General features: G+C 37.8%; 2 protein-coding genes across 8 annotated transcripts in view; one reads left to right on the top strand and one right to left on the bottom strand.

The window, feature by feature from the left end:
• The window catches only part of TDRD9 (tudor domain containing 9), a 70003-nt gene extending 50353 nt beyond the window's left edge, over positions 1–19650 (bottom strand). For 2 of the 3 annotated variants that reach the window (XM_017729141.1, XM_017729142.1), the window contains exons 1-2: positions 13526–13708; positions 1183–1289 (exon numbers count right to left, since the gene is read on the bottom strand). In XM_017729141.1, the coding sequence (XP_017584630.1) occupies positions 1183–1289; positions 13526–13575 (157 nt within the window). In that variant the 5' untranslated portion in view covers positions 13576–13708. Of the gene's footprint in view, positions 1–1182; positions 1290–13525; positions 13709–19540 lie in introns of those variants that run through there. The other variant, XM_017729143.1, reaches the window with a different exon arrangement.
• RD3L (retinal degeneration 3-like) lies at positions 10574–14521 on the top strand. Of its 5 annotated transcripts, XM_017729147.1 has the most exons (5): positions 10574–10654; positions 10746–10918; positions 11825–11916; positions 12605–12907; positions 13750–14521. In XM_017729147.1, exons 4-5 carry the CDS (start codon positions 12612–12614, stop codon positions 14045–14047), a joined length of 594 nt encoding a protein of 197 aa, XP_017584636.1. In that variant the 5' UTR covers positions 10574–10654; positions 10746–10918; positions 11825–11916; positions 12605–12611; the 3' UTR covers positions 14048–14521. The 5 variants fall into 5 exon arrangements, with proteins under 5 accessions (XP_017584636.1, XP_008628014.1, XP_017584634.1 ...); XM_008629792.2 differs by having other exon boundaries at positions 10632–10918; positions 11828–11916; XM_017729145.1 differs by having other exon boundaries at positions 10632–10918.
• Positions 19651–19656: the final 6 nt, after the last annotated feature.

Genomic DNA, 19656 nt, shown 5'->3' with positions numbered 1-19656 from the left:
TATTTCCTAAAATGCCTAAATTACAATCCTGTTTCTTTTACAGAAGGAACACTGCTAGCATCAGTCCCATCCAAAGTCATGCTAATGACTAGGGCTGCTAAAGTTACTAGTCTATTTTTTAGACAGAATTCTGATTTAATAGGTAAAAGGTATTGAATGAGCTGTGGTATTTCCTTGCATTAATCAATACCACTGTATTATTAAAGAAACATCTACAAAACTTAATCAACTTGTTGCTATCTCTCCTTACCTAGCAAAGCACATGAAGGACTAGGGAATACTACATTCCTGAACTACAACATGGGAAGCTCCTTCCAGTCTCTATTCCCCCATTTCCACCTTTTAATACCTCCTCTCCCACAGATTTTATGCAATGTCAAGGGAACAAGAGACAGTATTTTGTGGTTAGGACAGAAGATGAGGCGCACTGCATGTGGTGAACTGGACAAGGGCCCCTACTGCATCTCAGCTGAGGACAGATCCCACAAGTGGCTTCATCAGCCTGAGTTCCAGAGGCCAGAGAATTTGCAGATGCACTGAAGGACAGTAATTTCTAGAAAATTTCTTAATTTGTCACATTTTGGTACGCCAGCAAAGGTATACAGAAAGTATTAAGAGAACGACACACAGACCGATAAAACATAAATGTCCTTTTCTCATGAAATCAGCTACATTAACAAATTTGGAAATTAAGAGGCACAGTAAGAGTTTGAAGCTGAACTGCCCTGACAAGTGAGTCAGCCTTACACTGCTTTTACCAGAGCTCCTAGAAAAGAAGTGCAATCTAATTTCTCTCTAAAGGCAGCTCAAAGCAACAATCAAGAACATAGAGAAATACAAATAGAAAATGGGAAAACAGAACAAAGGCATGATCTAGTGAGTAGTGTCTTTTTCTTGTAGATTTATTTCAATCACATATCTACATTTACCAATACAACAAGCCAGATGTGTGCACATTTACCTATCCAACAGCATTATACATTGTGGTTTCCAGAGAATGAGGTGTTTACTTTTTAATACCATGTCTTATATATAACAAACTAATGCACATACCTCACTAAGCTAACAAATACATTCATAGTTTTGTTTAGAGAAGGAGATAGGGTAAAGACAACAGGGAGAAAAAGGACGGGTTTATCTGAGTTTGTAATAGGAAGCAAATAATTTAATTTCTTTTTTTACCTGGTTTATAGACATGCTGATCATTTCCAGCTACATTCAGCTCTTGTTCCTCTGCTTGTCTGTATTTTTTAGTATATTCAGTTCCAACGCTCTCTGAGATAGGCAGTCTGAAGAGGAAAGGAATAATAAATCAATAAATGCTTCCTAATCCAAGTCTTTGGTATCTCTGGAAATAACAGCATTATACAGGAAGTTCTCCATGTCATGCAGGAACTACTTCAATGAACAAACTTCAGAAAAAAAAATTAGTCTATGCATTAAGATAATAGCCTGAGGAAAATGCCATATTAAATCTTTTTGTTTAGACTCAAGAAGACTGAGCTCCCAAAATACCATCCTTTAAGTCTTCAATACTGAGGAATTTCTCTTCTAATGAAAGACTACAATTTCTTCTCAACAAAGATAAAATAGCTCTGTTTCATCAATTCTCGCCACATACAATTAGGAAAATACATTTAGTTCTTGCGTGATTCCCTGTGGACAGGGGAAGAAGACAGGAGGAAACACAATCATCTCAACTGCTTTTAAGAATAAAATTTTGACTTGAAGCCAAGAAATTATGGTGGTCAGGGAAAAAAACACAATCACCTGATCACTGAATTTTATGGAAATCTATTACACACAAGAAATGTTACTCATGATATAAATGTAATGAAATTAGATTTTAAAAAGTCTCTTCTACATAAACAGTGTGAAGAAATTCACATGAAATTCACTAGAGAATAACATATCATGTAAACAACAATTAACTGTATGGTTATTAAATCACAGATGAACATAGAAACATAGAAGACTTTTGAACACATCAAAAGTAGGGGTTTTTTAAAAAAATACAAACTAGGGGTTAAAATTACAGTTTTGCACATTAACTTAAACGGGGCCCTGTGCCTTTCCTAGACAGCAATTCACTAAGGCACAGCAAAACCGTTTCTGTGTCTTATGAAAGGACAGTGCTGTGGAAGTCTTTATTTCTTGACCCAAAAAACAGGCAACGCTGACTCCAAGGACAATGACACTGAAAGCTACATGAGATTTTTAACATGGCACTATGTCACACAGCCCTCAACAGAGGGAAATACCCATGATTCTGATGCCACAGAGCACCCACCTTCTCTGCCAAGGCAAACTCTGTGCCAGCTTGGCTCTGCTACAGACTATTCACTCAGCCCAGTTCAGAACAGAACACTAAGTACTTATCACCTACTGCTGCCAACACAGTAGGAAATAGCTTCTGATCCAATTTTAACAATATTTTGGGCATAGATCTACAGCAATTTCCCCCAGACCTCAAGTATTTCTTAATGCAAGATTCAGCAGCCATCTGCACAATGGCTACGTGAGCAACAGCTGCCTATTTCCAACACTTGCGTAACTCAAACCCTTCTGAAACACTCCTCAGAAGGTCTGAATCTGAGACAATATATACAAAAATTCATATACAGGATATCAGACTGCTTGCAACGTAAGTTCTACCGAGTGTATATTTAACACAAAACCCAAAAATTCAATTACGGTATCAAAGTCAAGCACTCAGTAGCTGAAAATACCATAATGAAGCTTGGCTGCACAATCTCACTTGAGCAGCATTGTATGCACACACTGTACAGATTTTACAGATCTAACCAATTATTTTTTCACTTCCATAAACCTGCAGCCTCACTGAGTGCACTGGACACCCATATTCTGAAAATAAAACCTGGTTATGCAGTAAATGTAACTTTTCCTTAGACTCTCCATGAGAGGAAAAGCCATCCAGTGCAAGCAGTCAGTGCTGTCACAGAGGAGCAGGTATTGCTTGTCAAGAGCCCTGAGCAACAGCAAGCAAATCACTGCAATAGAAAACTCCCACTTGAGGGGCTAAGGCTGGGAAAGGTGGGACTGTGCACGTTGCTTGCAGTTAAGGCCTTGCAGATGCATCAGTATTAAGCAGCAGCTGAAATCAGTTAAGGAACAGATAAGGAACAATAATAACTAAATAAATAAACAAATAGACATATTAATTAATTACATCTCCTGGAATTTTAAGACTCTTAAGCATTTCAAAACAGGCTCCCAGAAGTGTGTGTGTGTGTATATATACATATATATATATATATGTGCTTTCAACCTTTGCCTGTACAACTTTCCTGTACAACAAGGAAAATGAGGACAGCATGACCTCAGTCATTTGTGAGAATAGATGGTTTTTTTTTTTTAAATATCTGAATATTTTATTTCAAGATTTAGGTTTTCCGTCTTCTGAAAACAGCACGCAGTAAATAAACCTCAGGCTACACAATGAATAAACAAGATATTCAATAGCCAGTCGTTAGGAATGAAAATTGCACACTTGACTTACCAAATCAGGCCCCAGTCTTGAGAAAAATAATATGCAACTGGAAAATTACATATGGGAATATGAAATGAACAAATAAGCTTTGCTGTATCATTTATTGATGTTTTAATGCTGTACCTTTCAGCATTAATAAAATTAAAAGCTTACAGAATAACGGGGGGTATTAAGCAAAATGGAAAGAAATCCTTATGAAGCCCCCTGGAGCTCCCCTACATCACCAGAATGATAGACTCCTTCTAAGTAATCATTAATATGCCATCAGTGGGAGGTATCATCCTATATACCTGGAAAAAGAAATTTCCCTTAGGTGGAAATCTAATGATTTTAAACAAAATTTGCTGACAGCAAAAGAATAACAAGATTCAGAAATTCAAATCAATTCCAGGCTAGAGAACGGCTATGCTAATGAAGGCACTTTTCTGGATTCTACTTATGAATCCCCTGTCTGTTCCATACACCAGTTATTTCTTCCCCATTTCTATTCTTCCTGACAGTGAAAACCTGCCTTTGGTACACCTGCCATGTTACAGTACCTATTCCCTAGGCTTTCCAGTTTCCAGCCTTTTCAGCTGCACATACAAAACAGCCAAAGTTCTACCAAATTAAGAAGCAATAAAAAGCATTTTTGTGACTAACACAATCACTGATATTTCAAGTCACAAACTGAAGGAAATGCAGGAGATTTTAAAATGAGGGGCAAGGAAGAAAAACCAGAATATTTAAAAAGTAGGTGAACTTGATCTTATGCATATCAAGGGTGTATTTCTTTCTCTAAAGGAGCCAGATTTCTATGGCTGAACTTGCAACCACGTGACACTGTTCACCCAAAGTGGACAAAGGCAAACAAAGTTATAAAGTGCTGAGAACACAGTCAGTGACTTCACTCAACAAGTAACTCTTGCTACATCCTCAGATCTACCCATGAAGGTGTGTACATTTCAAGACCTACCTATTTTCAGAAACACTCTCAGAAGTAGCAGACAGAACTTTGAGCCTGACAAGCAGTGGCTGGCAAGACCCCTTCCATCCAGGCAAAGAGGTGCACTCCTCTGCTTGGAAAAGAATTAACACTGTCTTATGAGGTAACAGGATTCTTTCCTCACTTCGTATCATGTGGTTTAACTACGGTAGCATTTTTCTGAAATATGAGTAATCTTGGTACACATGCCCAGTCAAACTAATTTTGAGCATTTGATTGAAACAAGGTATTTTTAAACACAAAATTAAATACAAGCTGCCACTTCAGGGGAATTACTAGAAGGGAAACACAGTTTAACACCAAAAATTGTTGACACATTTGATTGTAAATGCTTTCAAATACACTGAGGGTGCCTTTCTTTAAACAAATCCAGCTAGAGAAAGGTCTTTCTTTTCTTCAAGCTATAGAATGACCTCTAATAAATCAACAAGGCCATAAGAGAGTATACTGAGTAAATAATTGTATTTGAGCTCTTGAAATAATAACCACCAAAGCATTTTTCGCATACATTCAAGTTAGAATCAACAGCCCAATCTCAACCATAACTATGACAGGTAATTTGTTTGGCCCTTTCTGATGACATAAATTAACTACAATGCCAATGCCTACACTGAACACAGTTAAAGCTTCTGGAAGAAATGCTTAAAAAAAGCTTTATTAAACTAACAGAGATATGTAATCTTATTCCCTGAAAAAAAATAAACATTGCTTACGCAGCACACCTGACTGTATGAAGAAAATATCCAAGCATGCAATGAAATTCCAAGGATTAAGATGCTTGCTTATCCAATTTCAAAAAAATTTCTATTAACCACCTAATTTCAGGGTAGAAGCTCCTATTCAAGGCCATATAACTTCTAGAATATGTCCATCTTAGAGACAAAACTGAAACATCAAAGTCTTCTGGGATTGCGTTTTTAAAAAGTCTTATACATGAACTTTCTACTCATTTATGTTCTGCCTCATTTAACACAAAAATCATATGCACATGGGACTAGGAGTTGAACATAAAACTAGTGTCATCCATTTCACAGATGACAAGAGAAGGACTGCCTCAAGTCATGGCTTCTGTCACGCACACGAACTGCCCACCTATTTACAGATCTTTGGGGAGGGGGGAAATCACTTGAAAAAAACACTTAACCTTGTAACATACAGAGCAGTATTTTGCCGTACAATTTTAGTAAGATATATACAGTAGACTGTTTCAAAGCTTCTCTTCTGAAACTAAAGTAATGTGACACTTTACATAACTGAACATTTGCCATGACAGTAAATAACCTTCCACTGGGTTTACTGAAGGACATATTAAAAATTACTTTCCTTTTAATTGGAAGTTGGTTTTCTATACAAAAGATCAGTCCTACCTGCAGAAATACACTAACTTCAATGAAATCATGTACTGTCATTCAAAAGCCATGTTTCAGCCACAAAAACGGACTGAATTAATAGAATTCAGAATAAATGTAACCTATTAAAAACTAAAATACAGATTTCACAAAGTCACTATATATTATTTCAAGAATCTACGAATCAGTAAGGTGCAGAGGTTTTTCCCAGTAAGAGAGCTGTTCTAAAATGTAATTTGCTAGATTTAGTGACAAAGTCTTCATATATAAGCATTTTAAAAGGCTTGCACTGCTCTTACTCACAGGTGTTAATTCAGACTGCCTGTTTTAAAACCTTAAGTAGGCTGGGGAGTGGGGGGGGCAAGAGCACTAAAACAACTGTGGAATCCCGAAAAACTCAAATGCAAATGTTTGGAATTGGATAGACTATGGAAACTCAACAACTCAAAAATACTTCACATATATCAAACCAGTAACTCTGCACCTTATTCACAGTTAAAATCCAAGAAACATAACAAGCACAAAGGCCAGGATGAAACAGCCCAAATCCTCAAATTAACTGTCTTCTGCTCCCGGATTCTGTCAGTAGGATGAATTGCTGGGCTTCAAAGAACTGGACTCTTCTAGATGAGCTGCTGATGGACTTCTCTTTCTGCATTTGGTCACCAACTTGGTAAAATCCAGATTAAATAAATCTCTGAGAAAAATAAAATGCAAGTAAGAGACTGCTCTGAATTTAGAAGAATGCTCCTGAAGATTAGTATTAAAAGCAGGATAGCCTCAATTTCAAATTGATGCCTAAAACTCCCCTGCCTATTAGTGAAGTGTCATCAGCACCAGAGACATTAACGTTACACAGTCCAACTGGAAGAAATCAGCTTCAAACATGTCCTGGTTTTATTCATCTCAGCACCAGAAGTGCAATGATAGCTTACTCAAACTTCTGTCAGTTAACACTGCTAAAAGAAAATTATTCTGTTCTTCACTGTCACAGCAAAGGACCAAATGTGGAGTCTTACCAGGAGGCCTCTTGTGTAGACTTATGGCAAATTATGCTCATAACTGTTAAAAAACCAAAAGCAGTAGTCAAATGCTGTCTGAAGTGATCAGAGGAAGTAGACTCACCATCTGTCTGCAGCCCAAAACAGCCTGAGCAAATTGTTCTGTCAAATCAAAAGAAAATACACTACAAAGTTGATTAAACCCAAAGAGTGGTGCTGCACTTATAAATGGAAGGAAACCATCCAACCTGCTAGCTATGGATAAATTATATTATGAAATCTCTCTCTGCTCAGATGATGGGAGCATTGGTAACCTTTCTTTGTAACTGTTCTGGAGCTGGCTGGGATAGGGTTATTTTCTTCATAGCACTTTCATGATGCTGTGTTTTAAAATTGTGACTAAATCAGCACTTCTGAAAACAAATGTCTTAGTTACTGCTGAACAGCATTTGCACAGCATCAAGGACCTCGCTGTTTCTTACACTGTACCTTCCCCTGCCCCATAAATAGGCTGGAGGGTGCACAAGGGTTTGGGAGGGGGCATAACCAGGAAGGCAACACAAACAAACCAGAAAGATGCGTGTAGCGTCATGCTCACCAACAAAAAGGGAAAAGAGTGGGGTTTCAGTTCAGTTTGCCATCTATTGTTCAGAACTTGGCTGGACATTGGTCTGCCCATGAGAGGTGATGTGTGGCTGCCTCTGCATCACTTTTTTTGTTTTTCTCTCTTGTTACACTTCTTAAAACAGCTTTTATATTGAACCCAAGTTTTTCTTTTTCTTTCTCTGTTCCATTCCTCATCCCCTATTCCACTGAGGGGGAGCAAAGTGTAAGTGAGGGGCTCTGTGGTGCTGAGGCGTCTACAGAGCTTAACCCACAAGAATCACCAGCCATTCAGACAAAATCTATGGCAGCAAAACACAGTATATGATTATTAGCAAAAGATAGTAAGAAAGAATTATGGAATACGTAACACTACACCAGGGTGTTGAAATGTTAGCTAGGCAGCAATGATTATGACCTGCTATCAGCACTTTTGGTCAAGTAAGAATTAGGATAATAATTTCTCAGTGTCACGCAGTCTGTGACATATGCCTCATTCATAAAGAGAGCTGTACTTCTTGTCCCTTTCAACTACAAGAGCCAATAACATCTCAGACGGTACAGATGCCATAAAATTTTCCAAAGAAAAGAGTAAGAAGCTTCTCCTCCAACTATTCTCACCATTTATCATGCCTGGATGCTCACCTCAGTAGAATATTTGGTTAAATGGAGCTGGTTTTGAACAAACTGCTGTTCAGCACCAACTTCCCAAACTGGCTTTGTCAAAAAACAAAAACAAACAAACAAACCAACAAAAAAAAAAAAAAAAAAAAAAAAAAAAGGGGTGTTACACAACACACACACACACCAAAAAAAAAAAAAAAAAAAAAAAAAAAAAAAAAAAAAAAAAAAAAAAAGTGTGCTGTCCAACAGCCACGTCAGCACAAGTAAGTACTGAATTCCTAGACCTTAAAGACAGGCACAGCAGCAGCCCCAGGTTTAACTAGACTGCCTTTTTTATAACAGGACCTGGTTGTCAGTTTAGGAACTTTGTGTATGCGACGTTGAGGCACATGTCTTATGACTAGTCTTCTTGCTGTACTCAGAGCTGACTTTAATTTGCAGCTTTTTTCTCCCAGAATACAACTGGAGCGATAGTTGTTCATAAGAAAACACTACACTTGGAAAAACAGCTGATCCCTAGAGAACATTTATTCTTTGTGAGTAGCAGATTTGCAAGCATGATAAGCCTGTTTCAGGAATATGCCTTCTGCATTATTACAGTAAGTTACTCATTACTGTAGTGTTGAAAGGTCATATTCAGAATGTACAACTTATTTAATCACACATCATGTAAATATTTAAGTTTCCTCTGTTAAAAGCATTATTTTACTTTGTGGGTTTTTGGGGTTTTTCTTAGAAAAAGCTTTCAAGGTATTTAAAAAAGCAGCAGACAGGGTAAAATAAACATCTTGTGTCATTTCTTTCTAGCCGAGAAACATTATCTTGTCATAAACAGCCACATCTTCTCAACGTAGATGGTACAGATAGTCACGATGATTTTCAAGTAAGAATTCACTCATTTCAAAGGCTAATGTCCTGCAAATATTCACAAAACCACCCCACTGTCATTCTTAACGCACTCCTTTGGAGTTATGCTTTGCTTTTGCACCAAAGAAGTCAAAATTCAGGCATATTCAGCACCCCCAAAACATGCATTCTCTATATCCCTGTGGTAAGTTTCAACTATTTAAATCTGTATGTTGTCTGTTGTACTCACGTCCTAAGTGTACATAAATATCTTTACTCTGTAGCTGTGCTATGCCTTCAACATAAAACTTGACAGAAATTTTAACCTTAAAAAAATTAAAAGCAACCAGTATTTCTAAGTTACATCTTAATTGTCAAGTTCCCCCTTACATCTGTGATATCAAACAGGAAAAGACAAAAGAGGAATTACTTGAACAGATGAGATTTTGAGTACCAGATATTTTCAGGTTAATAGAGCCATGAACCATACCTGCACTCCCATGAAACATCCCTGCACACCAAGCCACCCACATGGCAGAACAAAATCACTTTGAAAATGAGGGTTCTCCCAGCAATGCTGGGTTTGGTTGCAGCTCTTCAGTACAAACCATACCCAGAACACACCCATCACCATGGGTGCAAAGACCACCTTTGGAGGAATTCTTTTAACATGACAAGTACTAACACCACACTGACAATCCTTTCACCTCAGACAAATTAAGAATTAATAACAGACTCCCTAAATATACCTTGGAAAATCAAGGAGTAAACGGAACTGAGTGTAATTTATATTCAGGGTAAAAGAAAGTAACAGAATAAACCCAGCACATGACTATAGGAGCTGTTCTGCATATGCACCAGGGAACACTTGTTATTCTGACTGAGGACGCTCAGAGCTGGGCACTAAGACATTATTAACTAAGTTACTAATAAAGACAAACTCCACAGTGCCTTCAGGGAACAGACCCACTATCAGCCTAAGTCAAGGCAAAACTTCCACCCTGACACAGCACTGCAGATCCACAAATACATTTAGGGACAGCTGGGTAGAATTTTAACTCTTAAAAAAGCTTCCAGGAGATAACCATGGATAGAAACTGCATAAACTACTGCTGTACTTTTGAGGTCCAGTTTCCAGTGCCAGCCCCACATGAGCAGTCATCTTTTCCTGAATACACACCTGAATTGCATACAAAAGTAGAAGCAATACAAATTTTCAGCTTCAATGCTCTCCTATCAATTGAAAGATAAACACAACCCTCAGGATCCTGCCTTGAATCTTCAACGATGTAACCAAAGATTAAGTTGTAGGTTTCTCATTTAATTACTCTGCACACCTTCCAGTAGGCATCTCTAATTTACAAAGATGCTGTAATGGTTTTACACTGTACAGCAGTTTACTTGCAGATTGATACAGTGGAAAAAAGTGGTGACATGTTAACTGTGCTGTAAAGGAGGTGGCAAGGAGCATTTTAATTTCATCTGAAAATCTGTCAGGACAGTTCTGTCATCATAAACCTAGCTCCCTTCCTTTTTCATAGTACCACATACAATGCAATGTGAAAACCTTCCAGTTGAAGAGGATTAATACTGACATTTGAATTTTTCCAATGTATAAGTAGTATCAGCTTTAATAACAGCCATACACGTCATCCTTTATGTTGTATGACATCTAGAACAAATTTAGAGAACCTTTGTTCTCCCAACAGTTCAACACACCAGCAGAGGGAAAAAGGTAAGAATGAAAAATACTTAGGAGAAGCAAAGACAGTCATTAGAACAAGGGGAAGAAAGGCAGCATTTCTTAAACCATGGCTACTGTTTAGATTAATAGGAAGAGACCAGATAACTGGAACGGAAAATGGCTCCTTCAGCGACCTTTGGCGTGCACAGTGCCATCCCCGAGAATGAACCTTAAAAATGGATATGCTCAAAATATTCATCAAGGAAAGAGGGAGCAGGCAGCTGACAGCCAGTTCAGAGAGAAGCAATGTCTATGGTAAGACTTACAATTCTGGGCTTTTTACATCAGTTTGACCTCAATTTGCATCTCCTTATCATTCTATTCCTTTAATTAGATTAACGTGTCTTTCATGGCACACTGCAGGTGTTACAGCCTGGCTTCTTTAAACACATTTGAAATGTTAATTAAAAATGCTAACAGCTATGCACAGTAATGAAAAAGTATAGAACCATGAGATTGATGAAATTCATCTGAAGAAGCATTTAATGTAGCGACAAAATCCTGAGCAACTGTCAAATACATCTTTTCTGTCAACACTCACTTAACAAAAGCTTTAGATGATCTTTACTAGAGAAAAACTATTCTTAGCTGTTTAAAAATGACAGCAGAACAGCCTGATCCCCCTCTAATGGGAGATAAGTCTTCCAGCATCTCAATGGCCTGAAAGTTTAGTTTGATGATAAAAGCAACGTAGTTATTTTTAGCACTCTACGGGCATAAAAATACAGCTCTAAACTGTGACCTACAGCTATGCACAGCCAAGCATCACATCATACGACAGCCTTAACTTTAGCTACAAGCACGTCTGTAGCTGCTTCAGACTATCATTATTCATCTCACTGCCAACAATACATTTGGATGGATTTAGCAACAAGCATTTGAAATTGTTACCATCTTTTTTCAAACTGCTGCCATCGGCAGAATTCAATTCAAAGGTAGGAGATCTTAATGGACTTGGTAGAAAGTATTTAAGAGACCATGTTAGGTTAAATGGATTACTGCTTCTCTCCAGTACAGAGGATGAAAAAGAACCTTAAAAGCAGAAAAACTTAAACTGCCATATTCAGTACAGAAAGTAATTTTTTCTGAGCACAGTTTGAGTAAATGAAAAAAAAACAAAAAAAAAGGAAAAAGAGAAAAAAACCCCTTGTTTTCTTCCAGCAGTACTAACAACCTGCAAACGGGATATGCTAGAGTAAGAGACCTTCAAGCAAACTCACCTGAAACAACACTGTTGACAGACAATTGCAGAGGTAATTTATGTTATTTTATTCCAATTTGCATGCTTGTGTGTGCATGATTTCTTACAAACTGCAATTTAAAAGTCTATTCTACCAGATTTCTGTTTCCAGATTATGTGAACAATAATTTAATTAAAATATTTAAAATAAAAATTGATACCTACGTTGTAAAACCAGATCTTGCAAAGTTCCAGTACTTAACTATCAATTAATTAATTTCATTTTTAAATGTATGTGTAACTTCAAATTTCGGAGGTTTGGGGCTTTGTGTTTCGTTGGGAGGGAGTGTTCTTATTTGATTGGGTTTTTTGTGGGGTTTGGGGGCATTTTTTGTTAGTTTGTTTGATGGGGTTTGTGGGGTTTTTCCCTGGTGTTTTTTGGTTTTGTTTGGGTTTTTTTTTAATCATATATACTCTCAGGATAAAATATAAAATATTTCCAAGATGATAGATATACACTTTCAAATGCTGTAAATTTCACATAGTATGTTAACTCAGAAAAGAGACAGGAAAAATTATAAGGTGTGTGAGGCTTGTCGTATTTCATTATGGCCTGGTGATTTTGTACAGCAAACTATTTTACGATCATAAAAAAGTTTCATTCAAACATTCAGTTCCTAAGAAGGAAGTCTACAGGTAAAAAGAACTAAATCAGTTGGACACACACAAGCAAAACTCATTTTTTTCCTCTCCCCTTACAGCTTAAAAATGCCACTTTTCGGCTGGATGAAATGGTCAAAAACTGATTCCTGCAAACCCACAAGATGTCCTGGATCAGAAGTAGTTACAAAAACCCTATTGAGGGAGTTGAAATGGCACCTGAAAGAGCGTGAAAGACTAGTTCAAGAGATTGAAAATGAACAGAAAGTCCAGAAAACGGGCATGGATTACAACTGGCTCAAGAACCAAAACCCTCAAGCAACAATTCCAGCTACTGAGCAACGGCAGCTCGAAGTTCTGTGCTCACAAATCCAGCCTTGCCAAACAGGAACTGTTCTCAGCAGGTAACTGTTTTGTATTTCCCTGACTCTGAACTCTCTATCACAAGTAAGATGTTTCTCTACCTAATCAAAGTTTGTATTTGGCTCTGGTCTTCAAAAGCGGCAATGACCAGCAACTGGAGCGCATTTTTACAGGTGTTTTAGAAATTACATCATCACTTTAATATGTTGCACTTGAAGGAAGTTTTAAATCAGGATTTTCCTGGTCTAATCCAAACAAAGGAAATCTCATATGACCTTTCGATGCTTCCAGTTTTTCCTGTTTCTTATCCCTATTATTTATTAAATAGCAACCCAGCAACTAAAAATCAAATAAAAGGACTAATGCAATGCACTACTAGGCAGAAATCCAGCCTTGCTGCCCACAATACCAGAAAGCTCCTAAAAACTAGAAAATCACTGTAAATTAATAAATTTAAAAAAAAAAATCCCTCCACACATTTTATAAAAAAAAATTCTCCTATCCCTGCATTTTAGGTACATCTTCTGGGAACTCAGAAACGACAGAATAAGTCCATTTACCTTTTAAAGCCCAGAATATACCTAAGGGCAAAGTCAGTTTAAATCAAGTTACCCAGATGGACCCAAAAAAAAAAAAAAAAAAAAAAAAAAAGAGCCTACCCAATCACAACCATTTTCAATCCACAATAGCTGGAGCACAGCCAGTGCATTGTCAAGAGCTCTTTTCCTCTTACAATCTTCTGGGGGAGGTGAGTGGGGAAATGTGGCAGCAAGGAAAAAATGACACCAGAATGCAGTCACTTCCTCCTCCCCCACCCCCAAATGAGCAGAGAAGAAAAGTTTTCAGTGCCAATGATTAGATTTCAATTTTTGTTTGTTTCTAGATTTCGTGAAGTTTTGGCAGAAAATGACGTTTTACCCTGGGAAATAGTCTACATATTCAAGCAGGTTTTAAAAGATTTTCTTACCACCACTGAGAGAGAAAACCAAGCAGAGCAGCTGGTAGATGCATGGAATACAAATTGCTCTGAACATTTCAGTCCGCATGGCAACAGCTCCAACAAGTCGGACAAAGATGAAATCCCCACGGTTTCAAGTTATGTCGACAAAAACACACAAAGCATGTTTCCCACCTTCTCTCACAGAATCTGGAATCTACCCTATTACTACCCATCAAGTTAAGTTGGTTTGTGTTACTTTCAAAAAGTTATGTAGCCACCCGCATTCCTTTCTTGTAATTGCCATCCAGACACATAAGAGTAAGAAATGTGACATGCTCGCCTTTTTATTCCAAGTTCAGATATTAAAATCCTTTGTAATAGCTAGTATGCAGTAACTTTAAGTATCAACTCACCTTTTATCGTTATAGCTTCTTAGAGCTGTTGTGTTTGAAGCCATCTTTTAATCAAAAATGTAGATGTTTCTGAAAAAAACTCTGAAGCATCTTAATTTTTAGCCACATAGAGCTAGAAGTATTTAAACAACAAAAAAAGATTGCTTTCCATATTTTGAAACAGCATCAATCCACAGTGTTAGACAAAAACTTCTGTGTTTGTCACATAGCTTTTAGGCTCTATGGGAACTTTATACTGTGTAAAAGAAATGGTTTAATATAATTATCAGTTGTATCAAATAAACTGGTAAATACTTTTTGGAGCTGAGTAATTACTTCTTAACGTCAAGAATAAGTTGCATGAAAACACAGATGGAACATATAACATGCTGCAGGTACTATTTCTATATTTTTTTTCTAAACTATACTTTGCACATGCAAGTATATCAAGGTGGACAACTGAACAAAACTACTAGATACTTAACAGCATTTAACAACTATCTCTCTATTCTTGAAAAAATTATTGAATTATTTAATTTCAAATAGCCATTTTTCATTTGACTTATTGAAAGCTGTTCTGAAATCCAAATTCTGCATTTAAACTTTCAACATTTTGATCAAATCAGATGGTACTTCTCTAGACTATCCAAGGAGTCAACAGATCATTTCCAACACACAAGGTGTTCATTCTCAATTTACACGTAACAAAATTTAATGTTTTTCAGCTGCTATTATCTATCACTGGGGGTACACAAAGTTTTACAAGATTAATCACATACGTAGCAGTCACAGTCACAGCAGGCAATTAGAGCAGAAAATCAAAGAAAACATATGCCAGAACTCAGTTGGCTACATTTCCAATTGTGCTCCCATCACTGTATGTAACGCGTTTTTACGTCTTACATAACCTCTTCTTCTCCGTGTTTCCTTTTAATCTGTCTGCCTGATCAGAAAAAAATGGGCAAGACTCACATGGCCCAATGCACAGACTACACTATTTCATAAACAAAACTGCTTCTTCTGGTATTTTCTTCAGACATACTGAAGAAGACATTCAGATTTCATCGAGCTAGTAACACAACTTCAGGGCATCTTATGCTCCACAGCTGTATCTCCCACTCCAGAAAGAATTTACTAATAATGCAACATGAAGTGGATAACAAACGGCACAATCTTTTACTAGACACCTTTAAATCTTTTTAAAAACACTGTTTAAGAAAACCTTTGAAAAGCTTATGATACAGAGAACATTTCATGTAGGAAAGTAAAACATCATATACACAGAAGATAAAACAATGAGAACTCCTACATTCACCTGAAGGACAAAGCACTGGAGGTACTAGAGCAAAATACTTCCAACAGGTTAAAAAAAAAAAATCTGCAGCTCAATGCCAAAAGTAACTAGTCCCTCCACTTCCCATAAACTAAATACACAAAGCTTCAAAAGCATGTGCAAACTCGTTGAATCTGCACTCAGAGCTGCTACGAACTTTTGGCCCTCTTCTTGTCAGTTGTCAGTTTGTGGATTAATAACAAAACCCCTGTTCTAAACTTTGCCCTACTGATGCACCACCAGGAGCTGGAGATTCTTCTCCTGAAGTTCTAATCTAATCCCTGCATGAGGGCAGCAATGGATCCAAAGATTTTTCCTCAGTGATGAAACTCTCCCAAGTATTAAATGTCAAGTACCTTTTCTACATGAAGGAGGTTAACAGGTACCCAGTATTTAAAAGGCATTGGCAGAATTAGTATTACTCTAAGAATTAACATCCATAATGCTGGTTTCAGATAGCTTTTAAGAGGTCAAATATGCAAGATTCCTGCAATGGCAATTCACTTAAATTTATTTCTTAAAATGGTATCCTCACAGCTTTCTATTGGAAAATAGGTAAAAAAAACCTCTAAAAACGAGGCTTACAAATTTTAGTTCATGGAAAATGGAAGGCCAGTACCATGGAAGATCCACTTACCTTAATGATCACCAAAAATGGGTACAGAAAACAAACAAAAACAACTCCACAAGATAACCCCAGATACAACTCATTTATTCTTCGTAAACTTCAATTTCACTTTAACATGAGCAAAAGCAGTTTTCTAAGTCCAGAAACAAGGACTATCCACTACACCATATTGTAAAAGGCAGTTGCTGCATAATAGTTTAAAAATAAAGGCAGGCATCATAGCTAATTCAATGTTAAATCCCTATACAATGCCAAGCAAATACACAAAAAGGTTCATCTACTTTTATATGGATGTTTTAATGAGGCTACTGCATCCAGTTCTAGTGTCCACACTTGGGGGGAAAGGAGGAGGAGAAAGCAAAGGAAAACTGCACAAGGTAGAGAAAAAAAATTATCCACCAGCTGAGAAAATGCTATCCTCTAAGGCCTCACTTTGTCCATTTCTTCAAATACTGAAATGTGGGGGGGTAATTTTGTGGAGCACAAGCACTTCCTCCTGACCAAATTGTTATATACTCTAGTTAAAAAGCACAGAAAAGCATAGAAGAAGCAACGGTGTAAGAGCAAGAAGCCAAACTAAAAATGTTAAACATATTTTAAAGAAATCTCTTAGGTTTACTGCAATATGCTGCCAAGAAAATCTGTTCCTCAGCTCACCAGCTGAGACAAGCCATTTTCTAGGATTAATGCTTACCCTATCAGCTACATGAGACAGGAGTAAGACTGCTGGCCAGTCACCACCACCCTGTGGGAGATCACTGTCCAAGAACTCTACAACTGCTTCTTTAAGTATTTTTTACTTATGCCCTATGCAATTTGCATGAGGTGTTCTGAAACTACATTGTCCCGTACACTGAGCCAGCAGGTATTTCTGAAATAGGCAGGCAGCCAACACAAACCACTCTGGTAACAGAAAGGTGAGTGGTAGTAATTCCAAAGGACAGCAGTGTCTCCCACCTGCACAAGTGTCAAGCAAAGCAAACAGCATGCAGTGTTTCCAGCCAAATAAGTAAGCTTCAAAAAGGTGCTAACTTGGCGAATGTACACCTATGAAATGCAGGAAATAAAAGAGAATAACCACCTTTCCCACACTTAAGCCTTTAACTGTCTTAATGTGAACACAATTGTGTTGATAACAAGGAATGATTTAAGGATCTAAATTTCTTCTCTTTCAGTCACACAATCAAAGGAATTAAAAAGTTAATCAATGAGCTATTTAACGATCAAACTTCCAGCCACAATTTCTGTGGTTTCTATTTCTATTACCTTTACGTAACAACCTCAATTATTAACACTGCTATTCTAGAGGTAGTTCAGGAAGCAAAATAATCTTAAAGCCTTGGAAAATGAGGCATCACTGGTAAAGGAAGAGAACACATTCCACATCTCTTTTTAAGGGAGACATGAGGCTTTTAGATCCCACTAAACAACCTCAGTAACATTTTTGTAAAATATTACTTAATACACACACTTGTGTACAGTAACACATCTGTTATTACCAATTTGGCATTAAACCCATGCATTCTTACATATAAATTCAGACAACAGTGATAGGCAGACAAGTCTCCATCAGTAAATGTAAATCTAATTTCAAATAAATACGAGTAAGTATTTAAAAAGTCAGAATAACTTTGGTTTTGACTTTCCCAAGAAACAAATAAAGAATTCTGAAGGAAATAGACAATTATGCTACAAGCAGCCTCAACAAACAAGGAGAAATTACTTTGTTTTCAGCTCTTCTAACTCTTAAGAAGTCAGTGAATAAAATACAAGCATTTCCTTTCCTTCTAACCACTTGAACCTAAACCTCCTACAGAGACTCCAAGTTTTGCAAAAACACTTTAAATGTAAGCACATTCCCTGTATTACAGAGAGCTGTGAAACAGAAATACGCATGGAAACAAAACACACCTAAGCAAACACAGCTTCTCATAGAGATTCCTTGTATTCTGTGGCAGCACACACATACACCCATCACCTATGCTCAAAGATTTTATAGCTATCGGTAAGAAATTCTGTCCACACTTACACAAGGTCACTTAGGATGCATATCACCTCATTCCCCCTTGGACGTGGGGGAAAAAAAAATTAAAAACCCAAATCTGTAAAAATAATTTTTCCCTACTAACACAACTGCCAAACTTACAATTAGGTTATCTGCTAATACTCGTGAGTGGGAAGAGGTATCTGTCCAACCAATAAAGATTTGCCTCTGCCTAGGCACACAAGGCTTGATGAATCTTGCTTATTTCTCCTGTGTACAGGAAATGTACAAAACAGCTTTTGTGGCTTAGTGCTCAGCTGGGTCCAAGAATCTCTTGTCAAACACTTCGTAAGTACTACAGAAATGTTAATGTCACCTAAATGAAGACTGAGAAATCACAAAACACCTTTTGCATACTGAGTTGAGGAATCACATTCACAGAAGTAACTTTAACACCAATAGCCTAAACAGTCTCTGCTGAAATATCAGATTGCCTGATAGCAAGATGTTATGCAAAAAGTTCGTTCTTTCTCAGATGCCCATGTACACCTTTTAAGAGAGTTCCTGAAATACTGCAACCTCTACTGCTGTGCATCACACAGGGAAAAATAAAACCCAAAATACTCACTCTAGAGCGTATACCCAGCTCATTTCAAAAAAATACTTTACTATGTGGAAGTGCATACAAAACACTTTTCTATGGCAACCACAGATACACTACCACACCTGGCCTAAATACCAAGATTAGTATGCACTGCCACAGCCCAGGCAGCGTTCAGGAGGGGAAAGTAATTTTTGGATTTCAATATCCGGACTCCAATAAAAACCAAATGTACGTGGCTGCTATGCAAACACATACACTTCTCGTTGCCTGTAAACTCTGCCAACTGAGAGAAATGCATAAGGAGCAACATATCAATATACCTCTACCTTGCTTTACTCTGGTAACTTAAATGCTTCAGTTAGGTCACGAGAGCAACGAACTTGGGAATCTCATTTGTCACTTGCCACTGATAAAATTTTAAGTTAATGCACCTGAATCAGAATAAACTGAGTCTAATACAGTTTTTCAACAGGACTAGGTACACCTGCACGCCAGTGCTAATGCACTTCAGAGAAAGCAAACCCTACACGCAACACACCTAATGATGATGGAGACAACAGAGCTAAATAGCAAATCAGAGAATAGCATTAAGTATTAAACGCACAAAAATACATCAACCACAAACGCCACCGGGGGTGTGAGGCTGGAATCCAACAACTGCACATGCTGGGCCCACGCAGAGCAGGGGAACCAGAGGAGGCTGCCCTGACTCTGGAGAATGCCCGGCACACCGAAGCCACGGGCACACAGCTGAGAGAGGGAGGCCATCAAGAGCAGAGTGCCCCGCACTCACCCCGCAGCCGTCAGTGGTTCCCGTGCGGGGTGGCGGGGGGAAACGCCAGGGCGGCCGAGCCGCGCCTCCTGGTCCAGGAGCTCGACGGTGCTGACGGCCCCGCCGCAGGGGGAGCA

Source organism: Corvus brachyrhynchos, unplaced genomic scaffold (genome assembly GCF_000691975.1).
Source record: "Corvus brachyrhynchos isolate BGI_N302 unplaced genomic scaffold, ASM69197v1 scaffold1, whole genome shotgun sequence".
NCBI classification, from domain to species: Eukaryota; Metazoa; Chordata; class Aves; order Passeriformes; family Corvidae; genus Corvus; species Corvus brachyrhynchos.
Note: the sequence above shows the minus strand (reverse complement) of the source record. Positions and strands in the feature narration are given on the sequence as shown.